The sequence below is a fragment of the Narcine bancroftii genome, chromosome 1 (assembly GCF_036971445.1).
Source record: "Narcine bancroftii isolate sNarBan1 chromosome 1, sNarBan1.hap1, whole genome shotgun sequence".
NCBI lineage: Eukaryota > Metazoa > Chordata > Chondrichthyes > Torpediniformes > Narcinidae > Narcine > Narcine bancroftii.
Genome location: NC_091469.1, coordinates 119551139 through 119573868, shown reverse-complemented (window position 1 = coordinate 119573868; position 22730 = coordinate 119551139). Strand labels below are relative to the sequence as shown.

At 42.4% G+C, this 22730-nt stretch overlaps 1 protein-coding gene and 1 long non-coding RNA gene across 12 annotated transcripts in view; one reads left to right on the top strand and one right to left on the bottom strand.

The window, feature by feature from the left end:
- Nucleotides 1–401: 401 nt before the first annotated feature.
- Nucleotides 402–22730, top strand: part of LOC138763307 (uncharacterized) — a 104484-nt gene continuing 82155 nt past the window's right edge. For all 3 annotated transcript variants that reach the window (XR_011357485.1, XR_011357484.1, XR_011357483.1), the window contains exons 1-2: nucleotides 402–491; nucleotides 1375–1573. This is a non-coding gene — a long non-coding RNA (uncharacterized lncRNA). The remainder of the gene's footprint in view (nucleotides 492–1374; nucleotides 1574–22730) is intronic.
- The window catches only part of arhgef28a (Rho guanine nucleotide exchange factor (GEF) 28a), a 378379-nt gene continuing 361701 nt past the window's right edge, over nucleotides 6053–22730 (bottom strand). For all 9 annotated transcript variants that reach the window (XM_069937151.1, XM_069937160.1, XM_069937184.1 and 6 more), the window contains one exon: nucleotides 6053–6354. In XM_069937151.1, the coding sequence (XP_069793252.1) occupies nucleotides 6176–6354 (179 nt within the window). In that variant the 3' untranslated portion in view covers nucleotides 6053–6175. The remainder of the gene's footprint in view (nucleotides 6355–22730) is intronic.

Here is a 22730-nt window from a genome sequence, read left to right as displayed (position 1 = left end):
ATAACAGCGATTCTAAACATTCTAAATATGTATCCACTTAAGTATTTACATTTTGACGTATAGTATAAATAACCTTCGTTTGGTTAACAGTGTGTATATCTTTAAACATTCATTAAATCATCAACATATCATTTGATATGTGCAATCTAATGTGGAACAGGTGTGATGTGTGAGTTCAAATAATGTTCTAGATTAGGCTTTGCTTTGGAGTTCGATTTCCAGTTACAAATTAATTTTACACCCTCAGCAGGTAACAACTGCCTAAATATTTATATCCACCCTCAGCAGGTAACAACTGCCTAAATATTTATATCCACCCTCAGCAGGTAACAACAGCCTAAATATTTATATCCACCCTCAGCAGGTAACAACTGCCTAAATATTTATATCCACTATGTGACACAGTGGGATGCTGAAAGTCCTTTATGACTTAAACGACCCTTCACTGGGCAACTTGAATTGATGACTGTGTTTTATTACTGATTACACTGGTGAGTTATCTATCCCCTTGATAAAAAACGAATCGGGGTAAACTCATGAACACATTGCTTGAATCTTAATGACACATTTGGAGATTTAATATACCCCAAATTTAAGAAAAAATATTCCTAAGTTAACATTAGGCTAATGTTATATTTGCCTATTTTCTTAAACTTTATTTGCTAACATTACATTAATCCATTACAACACATTTACAATTTGCCTTGGAGAAAACACAGTAACCTGGGCTTGATACTATCCTTGGGTGCTGAGTTGGTGGAGCTTGCATGTTAAACACCCACTGCAGAATCAGTGGGAGAAAAAGAACGGTAGATGGTTCCAGCTGAAACTCTGTATTGTTGAGAAGTTGGTATAAAGAGGGTGGAGTGGGAGGGTTAGGACAGGGACCCCATGTGGGATTGGTGAACCAGATAAAGGTGAAACATGACACACAGGGATAGTAGGTCAGCAAGTGCCAGTCAAAGGGAGGGAGAGGTAAGAAAAATAAAGGAGTGGTGGATGAGTCATACGGAGTGGAGTGGGTGGTGGATGCCCTTGTTGGAATCTGATAAGAGAATATGATCAATGGTAACATGAAAAGAGACCAGATAAATCCAAGGGGGTGGGGGCACTGATAGTGAAGGGAGTGGAGGAATCCAGTGGGGAAATGGGAATGGAACTAAAAAGGAGGGTGGATGAGAATGAGTGATGATGTATCTGTATGGGAAAGGGGTCATAAAGAGGGGGAAAGGGGAAGATCAGAAGGGATACAGAGTAAGGAAGATGAGATGAGACTCGTTTCCTGAAATGAGAAAACACTATGTTCATTCCATTTGACTGTAGACTGTCTAGGTAGAACATGAACCATTATTTATATTTCACTCTGGCATCTAGGAATGCCCAGGAGAGACACAGGAAGTGGTTGGAACTAGGAGCTCAGGATATCTATTGCAGACAGAGGGAAGACACTCCACGAAATGGTCGCCAAGGCTGTGTTTGGTCTCACCAGTGTAGAGTTTGCATGTTCTCCTCTGACTGTGTGATTTTTTTTCCCTGGAGTAGCCTCAGTTTCCTTCCACTGACATTCTGGCAGGTGAGCTGGTAAATGCCATAAGAAACAAAAGGGTACTTAAATGCGTTTGTGTGAGAGACTACAAGGATACTGAAAAATAAGAAGTGGAATAGGGCTGATAGGATTGCTCTACTGAAAGGTGGCATAGACAAAATAGGCTGAATGATCTCCTCTGTGTCACAATACAGGTAGTCCTCACTTATTATGGGGTTACGTTCCAACACTCCCATCAGATGTCAAAAAATTGTAAGTCATAAAAGGGCAGTGGGAGCAGTGTGGGGACCAACACGGGGCTTTCAGGAGAGCAGGACAATGGAATCAGTGTGGAGACTGATACAGTGCTATCAGGAGACATTGAAAATTTGAAGTAGAGTACAGATTCGAACCATCGTAACTTTGGACCATTGTAAGTCGGGGACTATCTGTAAATAAGTAGAACCATCTGTCAAATATTTTTGATATGATGCTTGGTAAAAATTCTTGAAAAATCTGATGTAGTTACCAAAGATCCTGTCCCCTGTTGTATTTATCAAAATGTTAAAATCTTGTTTGCATTTGTACTAGGGCAATTTTAAATCTGGGATAAGTCAAAATCTCCACTTAGTCCACTGTAGTTCTATCAATCCCAGAAAGGAAAATGTAATAGTATTTAATAGTGGCTTTCCTTTGACCTGCAATACATAACACAGTGATGGGACTTATTACCTATAGGTGTAAATAATGTATTTGTTTTCAATAATTTATTCGAACAGACTGGTCAGTTTTGCTCTGGCCAAAATAAACATTCCAAATAATCATCTGCCTAATAAAATTCTAACTATAATTCATTCAATAACTGGAGAAACACACAGAATTCTGGAGGAACTCAGCCTGAAGGATTGACCATCTTTTGTCTTCCATGGATACTGCCTGACTGTTGAGTGCCTTCAGCATTTTCGGCGCGGCTCCAGTTTTCCAGTATCTGGCAGTCTCTCTTGTTTACCTTCAATCGATAATTATTTGGATTGTTTTGTACTGTTGGTATAGTTCAAAAGCCACTGATCAGAGATGTGTGAGGATATTTAGCTTGTCTGTTTTTTTAAGAACATAGAATACAACCTGATGCAACTTTGATCTTTTGTCTTTATACTAGTTGATTAAACATAGCTGGTTTAGAAATTCAAGCTTTTGATCTCGTTAATGTCACGCAAAGTGCTTCTGAAACTTGCTGAGGCTAGTTAATATAAGTGCACATCTTGATAGTACAGTATAAGGGTCTCATCTTTGAAAGTACCTATATCTAGAATTTTAAATACCCAAGTATAAAGAAGTCGTCATGGTTCTGTCACCAGTTACATGACTTTAAAGAAAATTATTAACATATTGTGGTATGCTTTCAGATTGTTGTAATTTTAGGTAAATAGAACATTTAAGTGCAATTTAATCCAATTTCACAAAAAAAATGTATTATTTTGGATCAAGATGCTCTGAATGGTAATCCCTTAAGTAATTACTATTCACGCAAATGTCATGGCAAGTTTAAATTGTATTCTGGACTTTAGAAAACAAAATATCTTGTGAGTAGACTTACTTGTGAATTATTGTTGTTGAGCTATTCAATTTATTTATCTACATTACACTACTGCAGTTTAAATGCAACAGTAAACCAGAGTGATGAAATGACAACTTTTAACATTTAGTAGGTCAAACAGTGAGTGAAGGAATTATTTTCATTGTAGCCGTCAATCTTGCCCAATTCCTTCCTCTTCATAATGAAAATCCTGCATTTGTATAGCGCCATTAATATAATTAAATATAAGGTATTTCCCTAAGCATTATCTGACAAAACTAATAAGAAGATATTCAAAGAGGGAGGTTGTAAGACAACAAAGAAGATGGAGGAAGAGATGGATAGTGGGCTTTTTCTTAGCACTGACTGACTTAATTTTCTCGAGTTCATTTAAATCATGGGGGCCATTTAAAATATTTTAATACAAAATGCTGAAGAACTTAAGCACAAAAACAGAATTGCAATACCTGATAAAGCAGGTCAGCCAGTCCACAGGTAACAATGAATGAATTTCTTCCCAAATTCATAGTTTACATCTGTTCATATGCCATAAGTATTCTTCTTTATACATTGACACAAACCCTTCAGTATTAATGTGGTTACCCTAAAGTTGCAGTGGGGCGGTGCAATGCAATTACATTCTAATTGACATAATTGGTCATTTTGAAACAAAAAAAATCCAACAAGACATTTTAAAATAAATGAGAATAAGCAGGACCAAAGAATAATAATTCTTCAACAAAGAATTGCAAACACAACTGTAGGCATTTCTCAAGGTTAATATTTTTCTCAAGGGCACATTCTTCTAAATGGCAGCCAAGTTTCTGGTGAACTCAAAATTGGTTGAATCAGAAGAAATAAAAGGTCACTGTGCCTGGAACTGCAAAAAACTGGGAAGGAGGTGGCTTGGAGGGCGCTTGAAGATCTGTGCCTGATCCAGTATTGTTTGCAATGTGTATGAAAATTATGCCAATAATATCCAATCTTGATGTGAGAGTGAAGGTGAAGAGACTAGCAGGGAACAACACCAGAATCAACAAAGAACTAACAGTGCAAATACAACGCAAGATTTAGATTGGAAATTCCACTTAACATGCATAGAAAAATAAGTGCTAAGACTTGCTGAGAAGGTGAATATATATAAAATAATTGCCATTTTATGTGGGTCAAAGAAAGGAATTTGGAACCATTTTCTGAAATTACAAGGCAATCTGCAGCATGAGCAATAAAAAGCAGGGTTGGAGAGGTGCAGTTAGAAATATGAATACAGGTCCCAGAAAGTGGTAATGAACTAGTAGAAGAGAGAATCGTATCTCTTGAGCCCTTTTCACACTGGGCTGACCTGTAAATTGGCCATTCAGTGAACTGGTTAAAGAAGGCATTCTTGTTGTTCACATTGGACCACTGTTAACCAGTTCTCTGCATCCTTTCACACTCATCACCAGGCATCCTTGGGGAGAGGGGCCCCTATCCTCCATCGGTGATGTGTCTGAGTGATCCATCCACTAATTATGATCTTGCATGTAAACAAAATTAATCATGCCTAATTATAATATAATTAAGCATTGTGTACAGCACAGTATAAGCTCTTCAGCCCCTGTTGTTGTGCTGACCTATATTTAATCGTTATAAATTTATAAAGGACTCTGGGAAAGTCACAGAGAGAGGGAGGGAGAGAGAGGGAGGGAGGGAGAGGGAGGGAGAGAGAGGGAGGGAGGGAGAGGGAGGGAGGGAGAGGGAGGGAGGGAGAGGGAGAGAGAGGGAGGGAGGGAGAGGGAGGGAGGGAGAGGGAGAGAGAGGGAGGGAGGGAGAGGGAGGGAGGGAGGGAGAGAGAGGGAGGGAGAGAGAGGGAGGGAGAGAGAGGGAGGGAGGGAGAGAGGGAGGGAGGAAGGGAGCAAGCAATGGCGGACCTGCCCTCCAAAAATTCCATGTGGCAGAGAAACCCCTCCACGAGTGCTGCAAACATACAGTCCTTTCTCTGCTGCACGGAATTCTGAGAGGGGCAGGTCGGCCATCGCTCTTTTTCCTCTGCAACTTCCCACAGTCTTTATAAATTGTGTGCCTGTGTGTTTTATTGCTTCACTGACTATAAGGCTGTCTTGGACAATCTGATGCCATGAACAATCATTTATAAATTGAAGAGAGCAGGCCCTCCTCTGGGTGCTGGGAGACCAGCTGTGTTCCTCCAGTGTTTCTGATATTCATAAATGCAGATTCTTCCCCTAATACAGTAGTGTATTTAACCAGAACACAACTTGGACATTAATAATCATCAACTCAGACTCATGAGTGAAAAAGTTGTACAGAAGTTTAGATTAAACAACTTCACTTGGAAGATGGTGAATATTGGATCTCACCGCCCAGGAAATTGGTGGATTCGCAGAGGACTGGAAAATTCTAGGATGCACTGAGCATTTCATAAAGAGGGATCAATTGCCCACAATATTTGGATCATTGAAAAAGTATCTCATGGAATATAATAGTCTCATCCCATCAGAACATACATTAGGATACTATAAAGGGATAGAATCAACACCTCAAATGAAGATAACTGAAGAAATATTTGTGCAATATTCATGAAGTGATTTGAATTGAAAGCCGACTTTTGTGATGGCTAACATCCACAAATCATACCAAAAAATTTTTAAAACCACAAGGGGCGGACATGATAAAACAAATCGTAACCAGCATAGAGGATGGCACTATGCCCCTGGGAAATTAAGTTTAAATAGAATAAGCGCAACACAGTTTAACTTTATAAAATCACAAAATCCATCCTTGAAATTAGAAGAATGCAAGTTAGATATGGTCATTTCTGATTTATAACTACTTCAGCTAGCATGACATAATAGATGATATATTATTTCATGCATTACAGTCTTATCACTAAACTGAAATGTGTAATAAATTTCATGAAACTTCAAGGTTTATAAAGCTTTTCTGGATCAAAAAAAGGCTTAGTGAAGAATTTACTGCTATGTTTGAGGACTTGCAACATTTAACTGAATGCAACCAAAAGGTCAAGGTAGCCTGTGGTTCCAGTTTGACTCAAAAGTGCTGATGTTGAAAGATATTCAGAAATAGAATACGTTTTCCTCCTCTGCCCCATCCTCTTGTCCATTTTTGCTTTCCTGCGGGACAAACGTGGGCCCCTCGACTAATTGATCCACTTTTTCTGACTGCAAATCACATCGATACAGAACACTTGCAGCTGGCTGCTGGAACGTCGTGTCTATTTGTTTGGAGATCAGATCTGTACAAAGACAAAAGCTGATAAACACTAGGTCCTAACTTCATTGATTAAAAGCTTCATTTCAATTATTCTCTTTAGAATTAAAATGGAAGATAGACTTACGCACTTCTTCCCACTTTGATTGAGTTGATTGCAATTATAAATTGCATGGAATAATGTTACCTACTCAAACTGCCAGGAGCTTCTTTAAATATAATCTGTAGGTTAAGCTCCAGTGATATCATCAGATCCTTATTTACCATTTCATTTTGGGAAACCTTTCACATCTTTCCTTGGATCAGGAACCCAAAACTGCTCTCAATACTCCAAGTGCAGTTTGACCAATGCCCTATAAAGCCTCAACATTACATCCTTGCTTTTATATTCTATCCCCCTCGAAATAAATGCTCGCATTGCCTTCCTTACCAGCAATTCTACCTGCAAGTTAATCTTTCAGGAATCTTGCACGAGGACTCCCAAGTACCTCAGCATACCTGATTTCAAACTCCTTGCCCATTTAGAAAATAATCTACACCTTTATACACTTTACACTTTAGGGGTGGCACTTCTGGCATAGTGGTTAGTGCAATGCCTTTACAGTGCCAGCGATTGGGACAGAGGTTCAAATCCAATGCTGTCTATAAGGAGTTTGTATGTTTTCCCCATGTCTGTGTGTGTTTTCCCTGGAGACTCTTGTTTCCTCCCACCATTCAAAACGTACCAGGGTGTAGGCTAATTGGGTGTAAATTTAGCAGTATGTCTAAAATTTAATTTATTCCCACTACCAAAGTGCATGATCATACATTTCTCTACATTATATTCCATCTATAATTTCATGCCCAATCTTCCAACTTAAGCCCTTCTGTAGACTCAGTGCTTCCTCAACACTATGTGCCTCTCCTTCTATCTTTGTATAGTCCACAAAACTTGACCACAAAGCCATCAATTCCTTCATCCTAATCATTGATTCGCAATGTAAGAAGAGCTCCCAGCAATGAGCCCTGTGGAACATTACTGTCACTGGTAGCCAACCAGAAAAGGCCCTTTTTATCCCCAAGTCTCTGCCTCTGCCAGTCAACCAACCTTCTACCTTGCTAATATTTTTCTTCTTACCTTGCTCAGCAGCCTCATGTGCGGCAATTGTCAAAAGCTTTCTGAAAATCCAAGTAAACAATATCCACTGACTCTCCTTTGTCTGGACAAAGGTATCTTCTTTGTCAGTGGATATTCATTCAGCAGGAGAAAGATGGTGCCAGAGCTGCTGCAATGGCAGCACTGGTGTTGGGGCAGAATGGTGGAGAGTGGAGACATAGCACTCCTCCCCAGGGTGCAACCGCTTAGTGCAACTACTGACAGCTCCAAACAGGCTTTAAACAGCATGTTAAAGGAGCCGACAGGTTTATTTTTAAATCCTGCGACTGTGGGGTCTGGGCAGCAGCCTTGAGGGGTTGCAGGCTCCAGGGAAGAAGAAAATGGGGAGACGACCATGCATTTGAGAAGAAGCAGAGGAGACACCCTTGGGACCAGAGAGGGACTCTGTAACTGAAGAACACACAAGATGGCAGGCTGTTGGCTACTTGAGGTGAGGAACCCATGCAGACTGTGGGTAGGTGGTGACTGCGATCAATGGACTCACACCAGGCTGCGGACCACTGGAGATTGGTTGAAGGGGTATCAGAACCTGGATGTGAGAGGGTGCTGAAGATGCTGAAGGCTTCCTGATTGTGTAGGAGGTTCAGATCTGGAACTCGGCTTCTTGATGGTTTGGAATGGAGTCTGTGTGGTTGTGGAGGCTGTAGGAGCACTAGAGGTGAATCCATGGATACTCAATGACTCTGGGGAGGGGAAACAAGATTTCTTTTGCTCCTCTTTCTCTCTCTATAAGAGGCACCCAGCAATTTCTGCTTACGGCAGACTAAAGCAAATTTTGTGTAATCTTACACCTGTTTTATTACATGACAATAAAGGAATCATGAATCTTGAATGTCCTTCCAGTTATTTCTTCAAATAAATCAAAAGATTGGTCAGGCACTATTTCTTCTCAAGTTCTTCGCCCTATTTTACCTTGTACTTCCAAGTACTGCAAAATATCATCCTAAAAAATAGATTCTCAAACCAAAGTCAGGCTAACCAGCCTATAATTTCCTGTTATTTCCGTTTCTACCTTCTTATACAGTGAAGTGGCATTTGCAGCTTTCCTGTCCTCCAGAATCTAGACATTCTTGAAAGATCACTACTAATTCCTCCACAGTCTCTTCTTTAAGAACCCTGGGTGTAATCCATCTGGTTGAGGTTGTTTAACCACCTTCAGACATTTGAACCTCCCTAGCACGCTCTCCTTAGTGATGACACCCACTTCTTGACACTCTTAAGCTTCTAACACATTGCTGCCATCTTCCAAGCGAAACTGTCTCAAAACACTCAGTGTTCATTACCATCTCCCCTGCATTGTTTTCCAGTGGGCCAGGGGTAGAGTTGCCGGAGCTCATGGGAGCGGCGCTCCAGCACCTCATTGGAGCTGTTCTGGCACCTCATGAGGCCGCTCTGGGTGGCCTCCATTTTTCCCCCCCGGAGTGTTCTTCTGGACATACAATGAACCTGTTTCTCCATGAGCGATCATCCTCCTTCCTCATCCTACCATTTGCTCTCAGTTATAGAATGCCAAATACAACATGGCAGCCACAAAGGCCAGACCTCCTTGTCGAGACCTCCTTGTCGCCATTTTTGGTGAACTAAGGTACCTAAAAAATTAGCACTGCACCCCTTCAATGGGCAATGTCCACCCTCACCTCTTTTTTGCACTTTATATATCTGCTAAAATTTTTCACATCCACTACTGTTACCGGCTAGATTACCTTCACATTTCATTTTTTCTTTCCTTATTGCTTTTTTAGTTGTCTTCTTTTCACTTTTGAAAGTGTTTCAGTCTACTAATTCCCACTATTTTTTTCTATATAATACACACACTCTTTCGCTTTTGTCTCATCCCCAGTTAAAAACACTTTCTCATCCTTATTTGTCCTGTAGCTTCTGGGTTAAGCTCAGAAACTCCAGCCACTGCTGCTTTACATTATCCCTGCTGTGTCTGCTTCCAATCAACTTTGACCAGCTCCTCTCTCTCTCATATACCTCTGCAGACCATTTATTCGACTGGTGTAAAGATGCATCTCCCTCTCAAACTGCAGGGTAAATGTACTTTTACTCCCAGCGTACAAGCAGAAACTGAGAACTACAGCACCATTGGTGAAGACGGTGAAAGTATGGTCGAGAGGTGGAGGAGCACCTGCAGGACTGCTTTGAATTGGTTGGCTGGACCATATTCAAGGACTTATCCTCAAACTTAGATATGCCACAGCTGTCACTGACTTCATCAAGTTCTGTGTGGATGAGTGTGTGCTCACATACACATACCAGGAGTATCCTGGATGAATCAAAAGAATCGCAACCTGCTGAGAGCGAGATCATTGGCGTTTAAGGTCAGTGATCCAGATCTCTACAGGAAGTCCAGGTATGACTTGAGGAAGGCCACCTCAACAGCAAAGAGGCAATTCCTAGGGAAGCTAGAGATAGAGTCAGTTACTTTCCAGCTATGGCAGGCATTACAGGCCATTACATCCTCCAAGTCAAGGCCAAAAACCATAAATGGCTGTGTTGCTTCACTACTTGATGACCTGAACACATTTTATGTTTGCTTTGAAAAGGAGAACTCTATGGTACCTAAGAGAATTTTTACTGAAGCTGATGACCCTGTGATACCTGTCTCTAAGTCCAATGTCAGAACATCCTTCAAGAGGGTGAATCTTCACAAGGCGTCAGGCCCTGATACCTGGCAGGGTACTGAAAATCTGTGCCAACCAACAAGCTGGAGTGTTCACAGACATTTTCAATCTCTCACAGCTGCAATCAGTGGTTCCCTCCTGCTTCAAAAGGGCATCAATCTTACTGGTGCCCATGAAGAGCAGAGGGAGCTGCATCAATGACTATCGCCCAGTAGTCCTCACATCTTCTGTGATGAAAGGCTTTGTGAGGTTGCTCATGGCCAGAATTAACACATAACCAAGAAAAGTAAAAACACAATGCTGGAGAAACTCTGCAGGAAAAACCATGCCCTTTATACAGCAAAGATAAAAATACATAACCCATGTTTCGGGCTTGAGCCCTTCAACGAGGTGTGGAAAAATGTTGGCAAGTGTCTGAATAAAAGGGTGGAGGAGGAGCCAAGGTTGTAAAGGCAGGAGGTAATTGGTGAAGAATGGAGGGTGGCCACAGCAGCAAGGGGAGGAGGGATGGCTGGATCAATAGAGAGGGAAGGGGGTGGAGAGCTGACAGGTGGAAGGGAAAGGGGCAGGGGGTGGTAAGGAGAGCAGGTAAGCCAAAACTGGTAAAGTCAATGTTTATGCCATCCAGCTGGAGAGTGCCCATAGGGAAAATCAGGTGTTGTTCCTCCAATTTATGGGTGGTCTTGATGGGAGAGTATACAAGGCCATGGTCAGACATGTGAGTATGGGAGTGTGACACAGAACTGAAATGGATGACCACTGAGAGGTCTTCTGTCTCTGGTGCAGACAGGGCGAATCTGCTCAGTGAAGTGATCTCCCAGTCTGCTTCCAGTCTCTCCAATGTAGCAAAGGCCACAGGGAGCACTGGATGTAGTGAATCAATCCTATGGTTACACAAATGAAGTGTTACTCACTGTTTCGGCCCCAGACTGTGGTGAGGGAGGAGCTGCGGTTGTAAGTGTGGCACCTCCTTCGGCCACAGGGAAGGAATTGGGGGGGGGTAGAAAGGGTGGGGGGGCGGTGATTGGTAGGGAAGGATGAGTGCATGGGAGAGTCACAGAGGGAGTGGTCCCTACAGAATGTGGAGAGGGGAATTTGTGTCTGGTAGTGGGATCCTGTGATAAGTACCAGAAATTCCAGAGGATAATGTGTTGGCTGCAGAGCCTGATGGGGCAGTAGGAGAGGACAAGTGGAAATCCTGTGTTTGTTGCATCAAAAGGCAAGGGGGGGGGGGACTGGGCAGATGAGTTGGAAATGGAGGAGATGCGGGTGGTGGAGGTGAAGCACATTTCTGGAAGAAGGCAGACATTTCAGAAGATCTGGATTGGAAGACCTTGTCTTGGGAACAGATGCAGCAGAGCAGGGAAATCAAGAGAAGGTAATAGAATCCTTGCAGGGGACAGGTGTGAGGAAGTGTAATCGAGGTAGTTGTGGGAGCTAGTGGGTTTGTAGTATATGCTGGTAGAAAGCTTGCCTCCTGAGATGGAGACAGAGAACTAGAAAGGGGAAAGTGATGTCACAGATGAACCAGATAAATTTGAGATCAGGGTATAAGTTGGGTGTGAAGTGAATGAAGTTTACAATGGTACATGAGTCTGCCTTGATGTACCATAAATATTCATGTATAATGCGAAAAATTTTATACCTAAATTCGAGCTCAAACTAGGGTGAGGGGGGGGGGGTCTCATTATCCACAAGGCTATTATTTTAACAATTTTTTCTGCCAGGTTTAACAATAAGTTAGATTATCAGCAGCTGTCTACATTGGGGTGGGGTGGGGAGAGGTGGCAGCGCGAATCGGGCGGGCGAAGAGGGTAGAGAGACACCAGCGCAACTCGGGCAGGCAAGGGAGAGGAAGACACCAGCGTGACTCGGGAGGGCGAGGGGTGAGGGGGGGGGAGAGATGGCAGCGCAAATCGGGAAGGTGGGGGGGAAGAGAGATGGCAGCACGAATCAGGCAGGGGAAGTGGGAGAGGCGCCAGCGCGAAACAGGCGGGCGAAGTGGGAGAGACGCCAGCACGAATCAGATGGGCGAGGTGGGAGAGACGCCAACGCGAATCAGACGAGCGAAGTGGGAGAGATACCAGCGTGAATCAGACGGGCGAAGTGGGAGAGACGCCAGCGCGAATCAGACGGGCGAAGTGGGAGAGACGCCAACGCGAATCAGATGGGCGAAGTGGTAGAGAGATGCCAGCGCGAATCAGGTGGGCGAGGTGGGAGAGACGCCAGCACGAATCAGACGGGTGAAGTGGGAGAGACGCCTGCGCGAATCAGACGGGCGAAGTGGGAGAGACGCCAGCGCGAATCAGACGGGCGAAGTGGGAGAGACGCCAGCGCGAATCAGACGGGCGAAGTGGGAGAGACGCCAACGCAAATCAGATGGGCGAAGTGGTAGACGGGTGGGCGAGGGAGGAGAGATGGCAATACCGGGGGGGGGGGCAAGGGGGGAGAGATGGTAACACCAGTCGGGCGGGCGAGGCGGAAGAGAGATGCCAGCGCGACTCGGGCAGGTAAGCAGGGAGAGAGATGCCAGTGCAACTCGGGCTGGTGACGGGGAGAGACGGCAGCACGAATTGGGCGGGAGAAGGGGGAGAGAGAAGCCAGTGCAAATCAGGCAGGTGAGGTGGGAGGGAGACGCCAGTGCGACTCGGGCGAATGAGCAGGGAGGGAGATGCCAGTGCGACTCGAGCGAATGAGCAGAGAGGGAGACACCAGCATGACTCGGGCGAATGAGCAGGGAGAGGTGGCAGCGCGACTCGGATGGGCGAGGGGGGAGTGATGGTAGCACATATTGGGCAGGCAAGGGCAAAGAGAGACAGCAGCGTGTCTCGGGTGGGCGAGGGAGGAGAGATGGCAGCGTGAATCGAGAGGGCAAGGGGGACAGGAGATGCCAGCGCAACTTGGGCAGGCGAGGGGGCAGAGACGGCAGCGCAAATTGGGCGGGAGAAGGGAGGGGGTCGTATTATACACAGCGGTAAAATTTTTCTCCCTTTTTCCCCTCAAAAATGGGGGGAGGGTCTCATTATACACAAATATTTACGGTAGTCATCAATATAACGAAGGTGGAGTTCAGGAGTCTTGCTGGTGTAGGCTTGTAGCATGGATGGCTTCTCAAAGACACAAACAGGCAGGCATAGCTGGGACCTATGTGGTCCTTTAACTTGGAAGAAGTGACACAAGTTAAAGAAGTTGTTTAGAGTGAGGACAAGTTCTGTCAGATAGAGAAGGATGGTGGTAGAGCATAGGTTCTCAAGGTGGGGTGTGGGCATGGGGCTTAACAATATTTTAGTGGGGCATAGGAATATTTTGGGAAATAATTAAAAAGTTGGTTTGAAAAAATAAACTTGTTATGTTGGTGTGAAAGATGTGACTTGGCAACACTCTCAGTACAACATGAATGTGGTAACTTCCAAGTAAAATCACTTTGTTTTTTTTTATTTTCATAACGTGTGCTTTTGCTCTTCTGATGTTTCTGTGCTGTTTCGCTCTTATTTTAACTGTTGTTATCCTTGGTTAACATTACAATTATATATTTTATTATCATCCATTCCAAATGATCTCATTGGCGACAAAAATTCCAAATGATCTCATCATGTCTCCGTCCATAACCCCTTTACTTTTTCAGTTCAACAGTGAATGAGTTCTGTATCTTTATGTATCTTTGTGCACTAGCATATGGGAGGGAGGGGGTGGGGGTGGGGTCTGCCCCAGGTACTCGCCTGAACGGATGCCAAAATCAGAAAAAAAATAGGGACCCCAGAAAATAAAGCACAAGGCTAGTGCAGTTTTGATTCACACTCTGCGAGGAAAAACTGTCAGAAACCACGCGAGAGCATTTTCATTTTTTTTTTAGGCTCAGTATTCTTCCTTTGATTCGCTCATTACTTTTATTACATTTTCAATTCTAACAAATAATAAAATATTAATTAATCTGTTTCAGGGAGCTTGAACTGTTTTATATTCAAAATGAGCAGACCAAGCAATCAAAAGTTTCGTCAATATTCAGTGAAGGTCTTGAAGTTTGGGTTTAAACCTGCTGTACACGATGAACATGCACCTTTTTGTCTGTTATGTCAACAGACTTTGACAAATGAATCAATTAAATCAGATTGTCTTGAAGCTCATTTGAGGGTAAAACACCCTAACCATGTCAATTTGAAATTGGAATATTTTAAATCACTGAAAGAAAAGTTTGAAAATAGATCAAAATCACTTCATTATTCAGTGCGCAAACTACAGTCCTGAATTGTACCCTTGAAATTTCTCTGCTGATCGCAAAACATGGGAAGAATCATATGATTGGGGAGGAACTGATTAAACCCGCAATATCATTGTTTCTCAAAACAGTTCTGCAAAAGGATGACAAAGATGTCCACTCAATGCCATGGAGTAATAGACAATAGTACTGTCTGCAACAGAATAGATGACATGGGTCAAGATGTTGAAAAACAGCTTATTGAGAAGTTGAAATCACAAAAGTTTTCAATACAACTGGAGGAATCTACCTTACAGGACAGTGAGGCTCTGTTATTGGCATATATTGATCAGGAAGGGTTTCAAGAAGAGATGCTGTTTTGTGAATCATTAGGAACAACCACGACTGCAGTTGATATCTACAGCAAACTCAAAAATTCTTTGGATGAAAATGAAGTACCAAAAGGAAACAATGTATCTTGTGCTGCAGAAGGGTAAAAAAAAACTGTTTAAAATTAATAAAGGATGAAAATCCAAACATGTTGGTTGTACATTGTGTTATCGACTGAGATCACTTAGTTTCCAATAAGGTTTTCCCTGTTCTATACGAGATACTGCAATCTGTAATCAAGCATATCAATGCCATCAAAGCTAATGTCAAATGTGAACATCAGTGTTGTGTTGATAAAAAATGCAGAACATGAATGATTATTGCTTCACCCTGAAATAAAGGTGGTTGTCAAAGGGAATCTGTTTCAAAAGGTTTATGGAACTGTTTGATCTCCTTAGTGAGTTTTTGAAGGACAAACCTGAAATGAAGCACTTACTAACAACAGATGGGAAAACGTGTGTGAGTTACTTGATGGACATTTTTGAGAAACGAAGTACATTGAACAAGCAACTCCAAGTAGCAAATATGATGCAAAAACAAAGATATTTGGATTCATGACTGTGACGAGGTATATTATATTTTATATTATATGTTAATATGTCTTTAAAAGAGATAGAGTATGGGGGGGGGGGGTTAATGTAGGTTTCCACAAACAAAGACAGTAATACTTCACAAAAGACATCTCCTTTGAAATGCAAGAGCTTTGCTGAAAGAGAGACTTCATGTCCACAGTGACTTTACAGACTTTACAGAAACTTTGAAGAATGCCTATAGAGACTTCACATGTAGGTGTTAATTGGACTGATGCTGTGGAGTAAAAGGATTATTGTTTTGAAAGCAACAGATGTTCAGGCAGAAACTGATTCCGGTGCCGGCAATGTCTGCTTACAGTTTATTGTTCTAAGCGGGGTCACGTGATTTTGCAAGCAGAGAGAGAGAAAAAAAAGATCAAACAGGATTCTTCTCTTAAAAAGGGAAAGGGAGAACTGACTTCTGCAGTGGCTTTTGGAAGCTTGTCTGAAATCTCATTTTGAAGACGGGTTGTGAATTCTGAGTTCAGCCTGTTGAAAAACCCTTGTAGTCCTTACAAGAGGAAATGGCTGGCTAGAATGTTTCTCCTGAAATAAGAGAAACTTTGTGACGACCTGGAAGAAGAGATTATCATTTAGAAAACCCATGATGGGGCCAATTTCTTCGGCAAGACACTGATCATGGGAAATAAAAGTTTGTGTTGTCCAACGAGCAACAAATCTCTCTCTGAGCAGTAGCTATTTGCCTTTTCACTAGACTCTGGTAGAATCTGCAAGCATCGAATCCACGCTGCTGAAGACCCAACTGTGCTGGGTGGGTCACGTCTCCAGAATGGAGGACCATCGCCTTCCCAAGATCAAGTTATATGGCGAGCTCTCCAATGGCCACCGAGACAGAGGTGCACCAAAGAAGAGGTACAAGGACTGCTTAAAGAAATCTCTTGGTGCCTGCCACATTGACCACCACCAGTGGGCTGATATCGCCTCCAACCGTGCATCTTGCTGCCTCACAAGTCGGCGGGCTGCAACCTCCTTTGAAGAAGACCGCAGAGCCCACCTCACTGACAAAAGGCAAAGGAGGAAAAACCCAACACCCAACCCCAACCAACCAATTTTCCCTTGCAACCGCTTCAACCGTGCCTGCCTGTCCCCCATCGGACTTGTCAGTCACCAACGAGCCTGCAGCAGACGTGGATATACCCCTCCATAAATCTTCGTCCACAAAGTCAAGCCAAAGCCAAAGACTCTGGTAGAAATTTATAAATGTTAAATTCTGTGCACAGTAAAAGAATTGCCCAACACTGGTGAACTTGGAGGAGTGAGAAGTGAGATTGGACTGTGAATCAAAGAACTTTCCTGAACATATACACATTACATACACATCTGTTAAGAATTAGAAGGGGGTTAAGTTAAGTTAATACTAAGAATGTTAAAGTTTGATCCTGTTTTTATGTTTAAAGAAAATTAAAAGCAACTTTTGTTTAATTAACCATCGTCTTGGTGAATTTCTATTGCTCCTTGGTTTTGGAGTCCTCTGGGCTCATAACAGTAGAATGTGGCTTCAGTGCTGTTAGTGATTTGCTACAAGCTAAGAGAACCGACTAGAAATTACAAAACATAGATATTTAAGGTTGAAACTAAAAATTAGTCTTTCGAATCAAAAAATAATCTGCTGCCAGTGTCAGGGGCAAGGTTCTCACTGAAGCAACCACAATTGTTGAATGTGTGTTTGAGATGGTTGACATATTGAAGTAGTAGTTGAATATGAAATATGTGTTCCAGTGTATTCCTGACTTTAATTGCATTGAAATACACTTATAACCATATAACCATTTACGGAGCGGAAACAGACCATGTTGGCCTTTCGAGTCCGCACCGGTTCACTGATTTTGTCCACCCTCTTCAGGGAATGATGTCTTGTTTTTTTTAATCCTTAAATTTTAGGGGTACATGGGAACCTATAAAAATGCCCAAGGGGTACAGAGGAACAAAAAGGTTGGGAACCCCTGTGTTAGAGAAAGTATTTTGGAATAAGAACTTCTGAAAGTCAAGCAATAATTGCAGTGATCTTGTTATCACTTCACTGAGAAATTCAGCGAGACCTGTTTGCAGTAAATTATTTAATTCAAACTTGTTTTGAATATATAGCTTTTTTCCGCTAATGGTGGGATGTACATTTTTTTGAAAAATTAAAGAGGGGCTTAGGGCAAAAAAGGTTGAGAACCACTGTGGTAGAGAGTGACTGGTTGGGTCTCTGGTTTAGAAATGTGGTGCTTTAAGACCTTCTGAATGGGGGATGGAGGTATAAAGGGATTGGACATCCATCATGAAGAAGAAGTGGTCCAGTTTGAGGAATCTGAAGTCATTGAAGAGATGGAGGGCATGTGAGGTATTGTGGATGTAGGTGGGGAGGGTTTGGACCGGGGAGAAAATATACAGTCAAGGTAAGATGAAACTAGTTAGGTGGGGCAAGAGCAAGTGGAAACAATGGGTCTTCCCGAATGTTTTGAATTGTGTATCTTGGGTAAAAGGTAGAAAAGAGCAGTGCAGGGATGGGAGACAATGAGGTTGGCCGACATGGGAGGGAGGTGATGAGGTTGGAGTTGGCGTTGGAGATGGTGGCTTGAAGAGGTGCAAATAGGAGAAGGTGTCTGAGAGTTGTCATCTGGCCTTACCAAGGTAGGGGTCAGTGCAGCGGGCCACAACAGCACCACCTTTGTTTGCGGATTTGATGGTGAGGATGGGATTGTTGAGGAGAGAGTGGAGGGCAAAGCGTTTGGAGGAAGTAAGATTAGAATAAGAGAAGGGGGTGGCAAAGTTGAGAAGGTTGATATCTCTGCTGCAGTTGGAAATAAAAAGATCTAGAGTGGCAGCTAGCCAGGATGAGGTGTTCAAGAAGAGGAAGAAGGTTTAAAGTGATAGAAGAGATCTTGGAGGGGGGAGGATGGAGAGTCACGGTTGTGGAAGTAGGCCCAGAGGCAGAGGCGATAGAAGAAATGTTTGGCATCATGACTTGTACGGAACTCATTAAGGTTGTGGACGGAGGGGGAAGAAGGAAGGCGTCTGTTGAAGACTGAGCATTCTGTTTTAGAGGGGGAAGGTCAGAGGGGATGGTAAAGACCAAGCATGGGTCAGAGTGGGAATCGGTTTTGTGGAGGATGTTGGGAGGAGGTGGAGTGTTAGGGATGACAGAGGGTAGAGAAGGAAGATACGGGAGGAGGTGGAGGGTTGGAAAGGTCAAAGAATGGAGGAGGAGGGTTGGGGAGGTCAGAGGAGGGAGGTAGGGGGAAGAGGAGGTCAGAGGGAGGAGAAGGGTAGGGGTAATTAGAGAGGGAGAAGATGAGAAGGTCTGAGGGATAGGGGTTGGGAAGAGGGAGCTATGAAGGGAAGATAGGGGTAGTTTTCACAGTAGCAAGGGAAGGAGGGTTGGCTGTGATTTTTTTCACAGCAGCAAGCAAGTGGAGGAGCGATGGCCAGGTGATTTTCACAGCAGAGAGCAAGGGGAGGAGGGAAGGATGGATGATTTCATAACTAAGTTTAGATCTGACCCACTGTAATTTGCCTATAATCACAATTGCTCCACAGCAAATGCAATGTCACTGGCTCTCCACTCAGCTCTGGATCACACATATCAGGCTACTCTTCATTGACTACAACTCAATTTTCAACACCCTCAGTGTTGGTAAACAAGCTCTAAAACCTGGGCCTCTGCACCTCACTCTACAACTAGATCCTTGACTTCCCTATCAAAAGGCCACAGTTAGTATGAATCGGAAGCAACGTCTCCTCCTCACTGACAATCAAAACAGTAGCACCTCAGGATGTGTGCTCAGCCCACTGCTCTACTCACTCTACGCCAGTGGTTCTCAACTTTTTTTGTCCTTGGCCCCTCTTTAATTAAAAAAAAACACCGTACACCCCACCATTAGTGGAAAAAAGCTATATATTCAAAAGAAGTTTTAATTAAATCATTTACTGCAAGTGTATTTCAATGCAATTAAGGTTGAGAATACAATGGAACACATATTTCATATTCAACAATTACCTCAATATGTCAATCATCTCAAACACACATTCAACATTGTTGTCACTTCTTGCCCCTGACACTGGCTGCAGATTTTTTTTGATTCGAGGGACTAATTTTGTTAGTTTCAACCTTTTATCGCCACGTTTTGTAATTTCCTGTCGGTTTCTTTTAGCTTGTAGCAAATTACTAACAGCACTGAAGCCACATTCTACTAAATAAGACAATAGAAAATGTATCAATAGTTCCTTTGCTATAGTAGTCAAGTTTGGGTATTTTTTTATCTCATTAGACAGCCACATCATGGTTCATTTCACTTTGAACAGAGTTTTCACAGATTCATCATGTGCAACTCAGTTAACTCCTCTTGGTATTGCACTGGAACTTCAGATAATTCCACCATCAATGGCTGAGTTAACCAAGAGGGAAAATCCATTGCCTTTAAATCACAAAATCTATAGTTGAAGTTGGTAACCAGCATTAGTTACCTCACATTTATTCAACCAATAGAATTGACTGAAATTTCTTGCAGAAATATTCCTTTGGTATAATTCTAGAAGTGTCATGAATCCAAATATCTTTGTTTTTGCATCAACAAGCATCATATTTGCTACTTGGAGATGCTTGTTCAATGTGCTTGGTTTCTCAAAAATGTCCGTCAAGTAACTCGCACAAGCTTTCCCGTCTGTTGTTAGCAAGAGCTTCATTTCAGGTTTGTCCTTCAAAATCTCACTAAGGAAATCAAACTGTTCCATAAACCTTTTGGAGCAGATTCCCTTTGACAACCACCTTACTTCAGGGTGAAGCAATAATCATTCATGTTCTGCAATTTTATCGACACAAAACTGACGTTCACATTTGGCTTTAGCTTAGATGGCATTGATGCACTTGATCACAGATTGCAGTATCTAGTCTAGAATGGGAAACTTTATTGGAAACTAAGTGATCTCAGTCGATAACACAATGCACAACCAACATGTTTGGATTTTCATCCTTTATTAATTTTAAACATAGTTTTTTTTTTACCCATCTGCAGCACAAGATACAATGTTTCCTTTTGGTACTTCATTTTCATCCAAAGAATTTTTGAGTTTGCTGTAGATATCAACTGCAGTAGTGGTTGTTCCTTCTTTTTTTTCTTCTTCTTTGGCTTGGCTTCGCGGACGAAGATTTTGGAGGGGGTAAAAAGTCCACGTCAGCTGCAGGCTCGTTTGTGGCTGACAAGTCCGATGCGGGACAGGCAGACACGATTGCAGCGGTTGCAGGGGAAAATTGGTTGGTTGGGGTTGGGTGTTGGGTTTTTCCTCCTTTGCCTTTTGTCAGTGAGGTGGGCTTTGCGGTCTTCTTCAAAGGAGGTTGCTGCCCGCCGAACTGTGAGGCGCCAAGATGCACGGTTTGAGGCGATATCAGCCCACTGGCAGTGGTCAATGTGGCAGGCACCAAGAGATTTCTTTAGGCAGTCCTTGTACCTTTTCTTTGGTGCACCTCTGTCACGGTGGCCAGTGGAGAGCTCGCCATATAACACGATCTTGGGAAGGCGATGGTCCTCCATTCTGGAGACGTGACCCATCCAGCGCAGCTGGATCTTCAGCAGCGTGGACTCGATGCTGTCGACCTCTGCCATCTCGAGTACTTCGACGTTAGGGATGTAAGCGCTCCAATGGATGTTGAGGATGGAGCGGAGACAACGCTGGTGGAAGCGTTCTAGGAGCCGTAGGTGGTGCCGGTAAAGGACCCATGATTCGGAGCCACACTCCAGTGGTTGTTCCTAATGATTCACAAAACAGCATCTCTTCTTGAAACACTTCCTGATCAATATATGCCAATAACAGAGCCTCACTGTCCTGTAAGGTAGATTCATTGAAAACTTTTGTGATTTCAACTTCTCAATAAGCTGTTTTTCAACATCTTGACCCATGTCATCTATTCTGTTGCAGACGGTACCATTACTCAATGGCATTGCTCAGACATCTTTGCCATCCTTTTGCAGAACTGTTTTGAGAAACAATGATATTGCGGGTTTAATCAGTTCCTCCCCAATCGTATGATTCTTCTCATGTTTTGCGATCAGCAGAGAAATTTCAAGGGTACAATTCAGGACTGTAGTTTGTGCACCGAATAATGAAATGATTTTTATCTATTTTCAAATTTCTCTTTCAGTGATTTTAAACTATTCCAATTTCAAATTGACGTGGTTAGGATGTTTTACCCTAAAATGAGCTTCAAGACAATCTGATTTAATTGATTCATTTGTCAAAGTCTGTTGGTGTAACCGACAAAATGGTGCCCGTTCATCGTGTACAGCAGGTTTAAATCCAAGCTTCAAGACCTTCACTGAATATTGACGAACCTTTTTCTTGCTTGGTCTGCTCATTTTGAATATACAACAATGCAAGCTCCCTGAAACAGATTAATTAATATTTTATTATTTTTTTAGAATTGCAAAATGTAATAAAAGTAATGATCGAATCAAAGGAAGAGTATGAATCAAAACTGCGCTAGCCTCGTGCTTTATTTTTTGGGGTCCCTAATTTTTTCTGATTTTGGCGGACCCCACCCCCACTCCCACCCTCCCATATGCTAGTGCATAAAGATACAGGTCTCATTCAGTGTTGAACTGAAAAAGTAAAGGGGTATGGTCAGAGAAATTATGAGATAATTTGGAATTTTTGTCACCCACAAGATCATTTGGAATGGATGATAATAAGACCGGTCATAAAAAATATAATTATAATGTTAACCAAGGATAATAACAGTTAAAATAAGAGAAACAATGGAGAAACAACAGAGAAACATCAGATGAGCAAAAACACGTTATGAAAAATTTTAAAAACTTATTTTACTTGGAAGTTACAATTGTCTTGTGCTCACAGTGTTCCAAAGTCACATCTTTCACACCAACGCAATGAGTTTATTTTTTTCAAACCAACTCCACCAAAATATTCCCATGCACCACTAGTAGGGCCTTGAGAATCTATGCTCTACATCAATGACTGTATAGCCAGACACAATTCAAATGCTGTCTACAAATATGCATATGATACTATAGTTGTTGGCAGAATCACAGACGGCAATGAGGAAGCCTTATTTTGCACTAATTTATTTATTTTTAAATGTATCGTAATTTCTATTAACATTTGCTTTGTAACGCTGCCACAAAGAAAACACAAATTTCATGACAAGAAATTCTGAATCTAGATTACATGATGAGTGCCGCCTCCTTAAGTTTCCTTATCAAATCTGGTTCAATGCAACACCCAAAACAAAATGAGCTTTTCCCGACTACAAGCTGCTCTAAAAAGTCACCCTGCAAGCATTCTAAATTCCTTCTCTTTAGATGTAGCACCATCTTGGTTTGCCCAATTGACCAGCATATTGAAATCACCTATGACTATTCGAACTGCCTTTTTGCATGCCTTTTGTTATCTCCCTCAGTAATTTGTATGCCACCCCTTAGGCCTGTATATAACCCCTTGCAG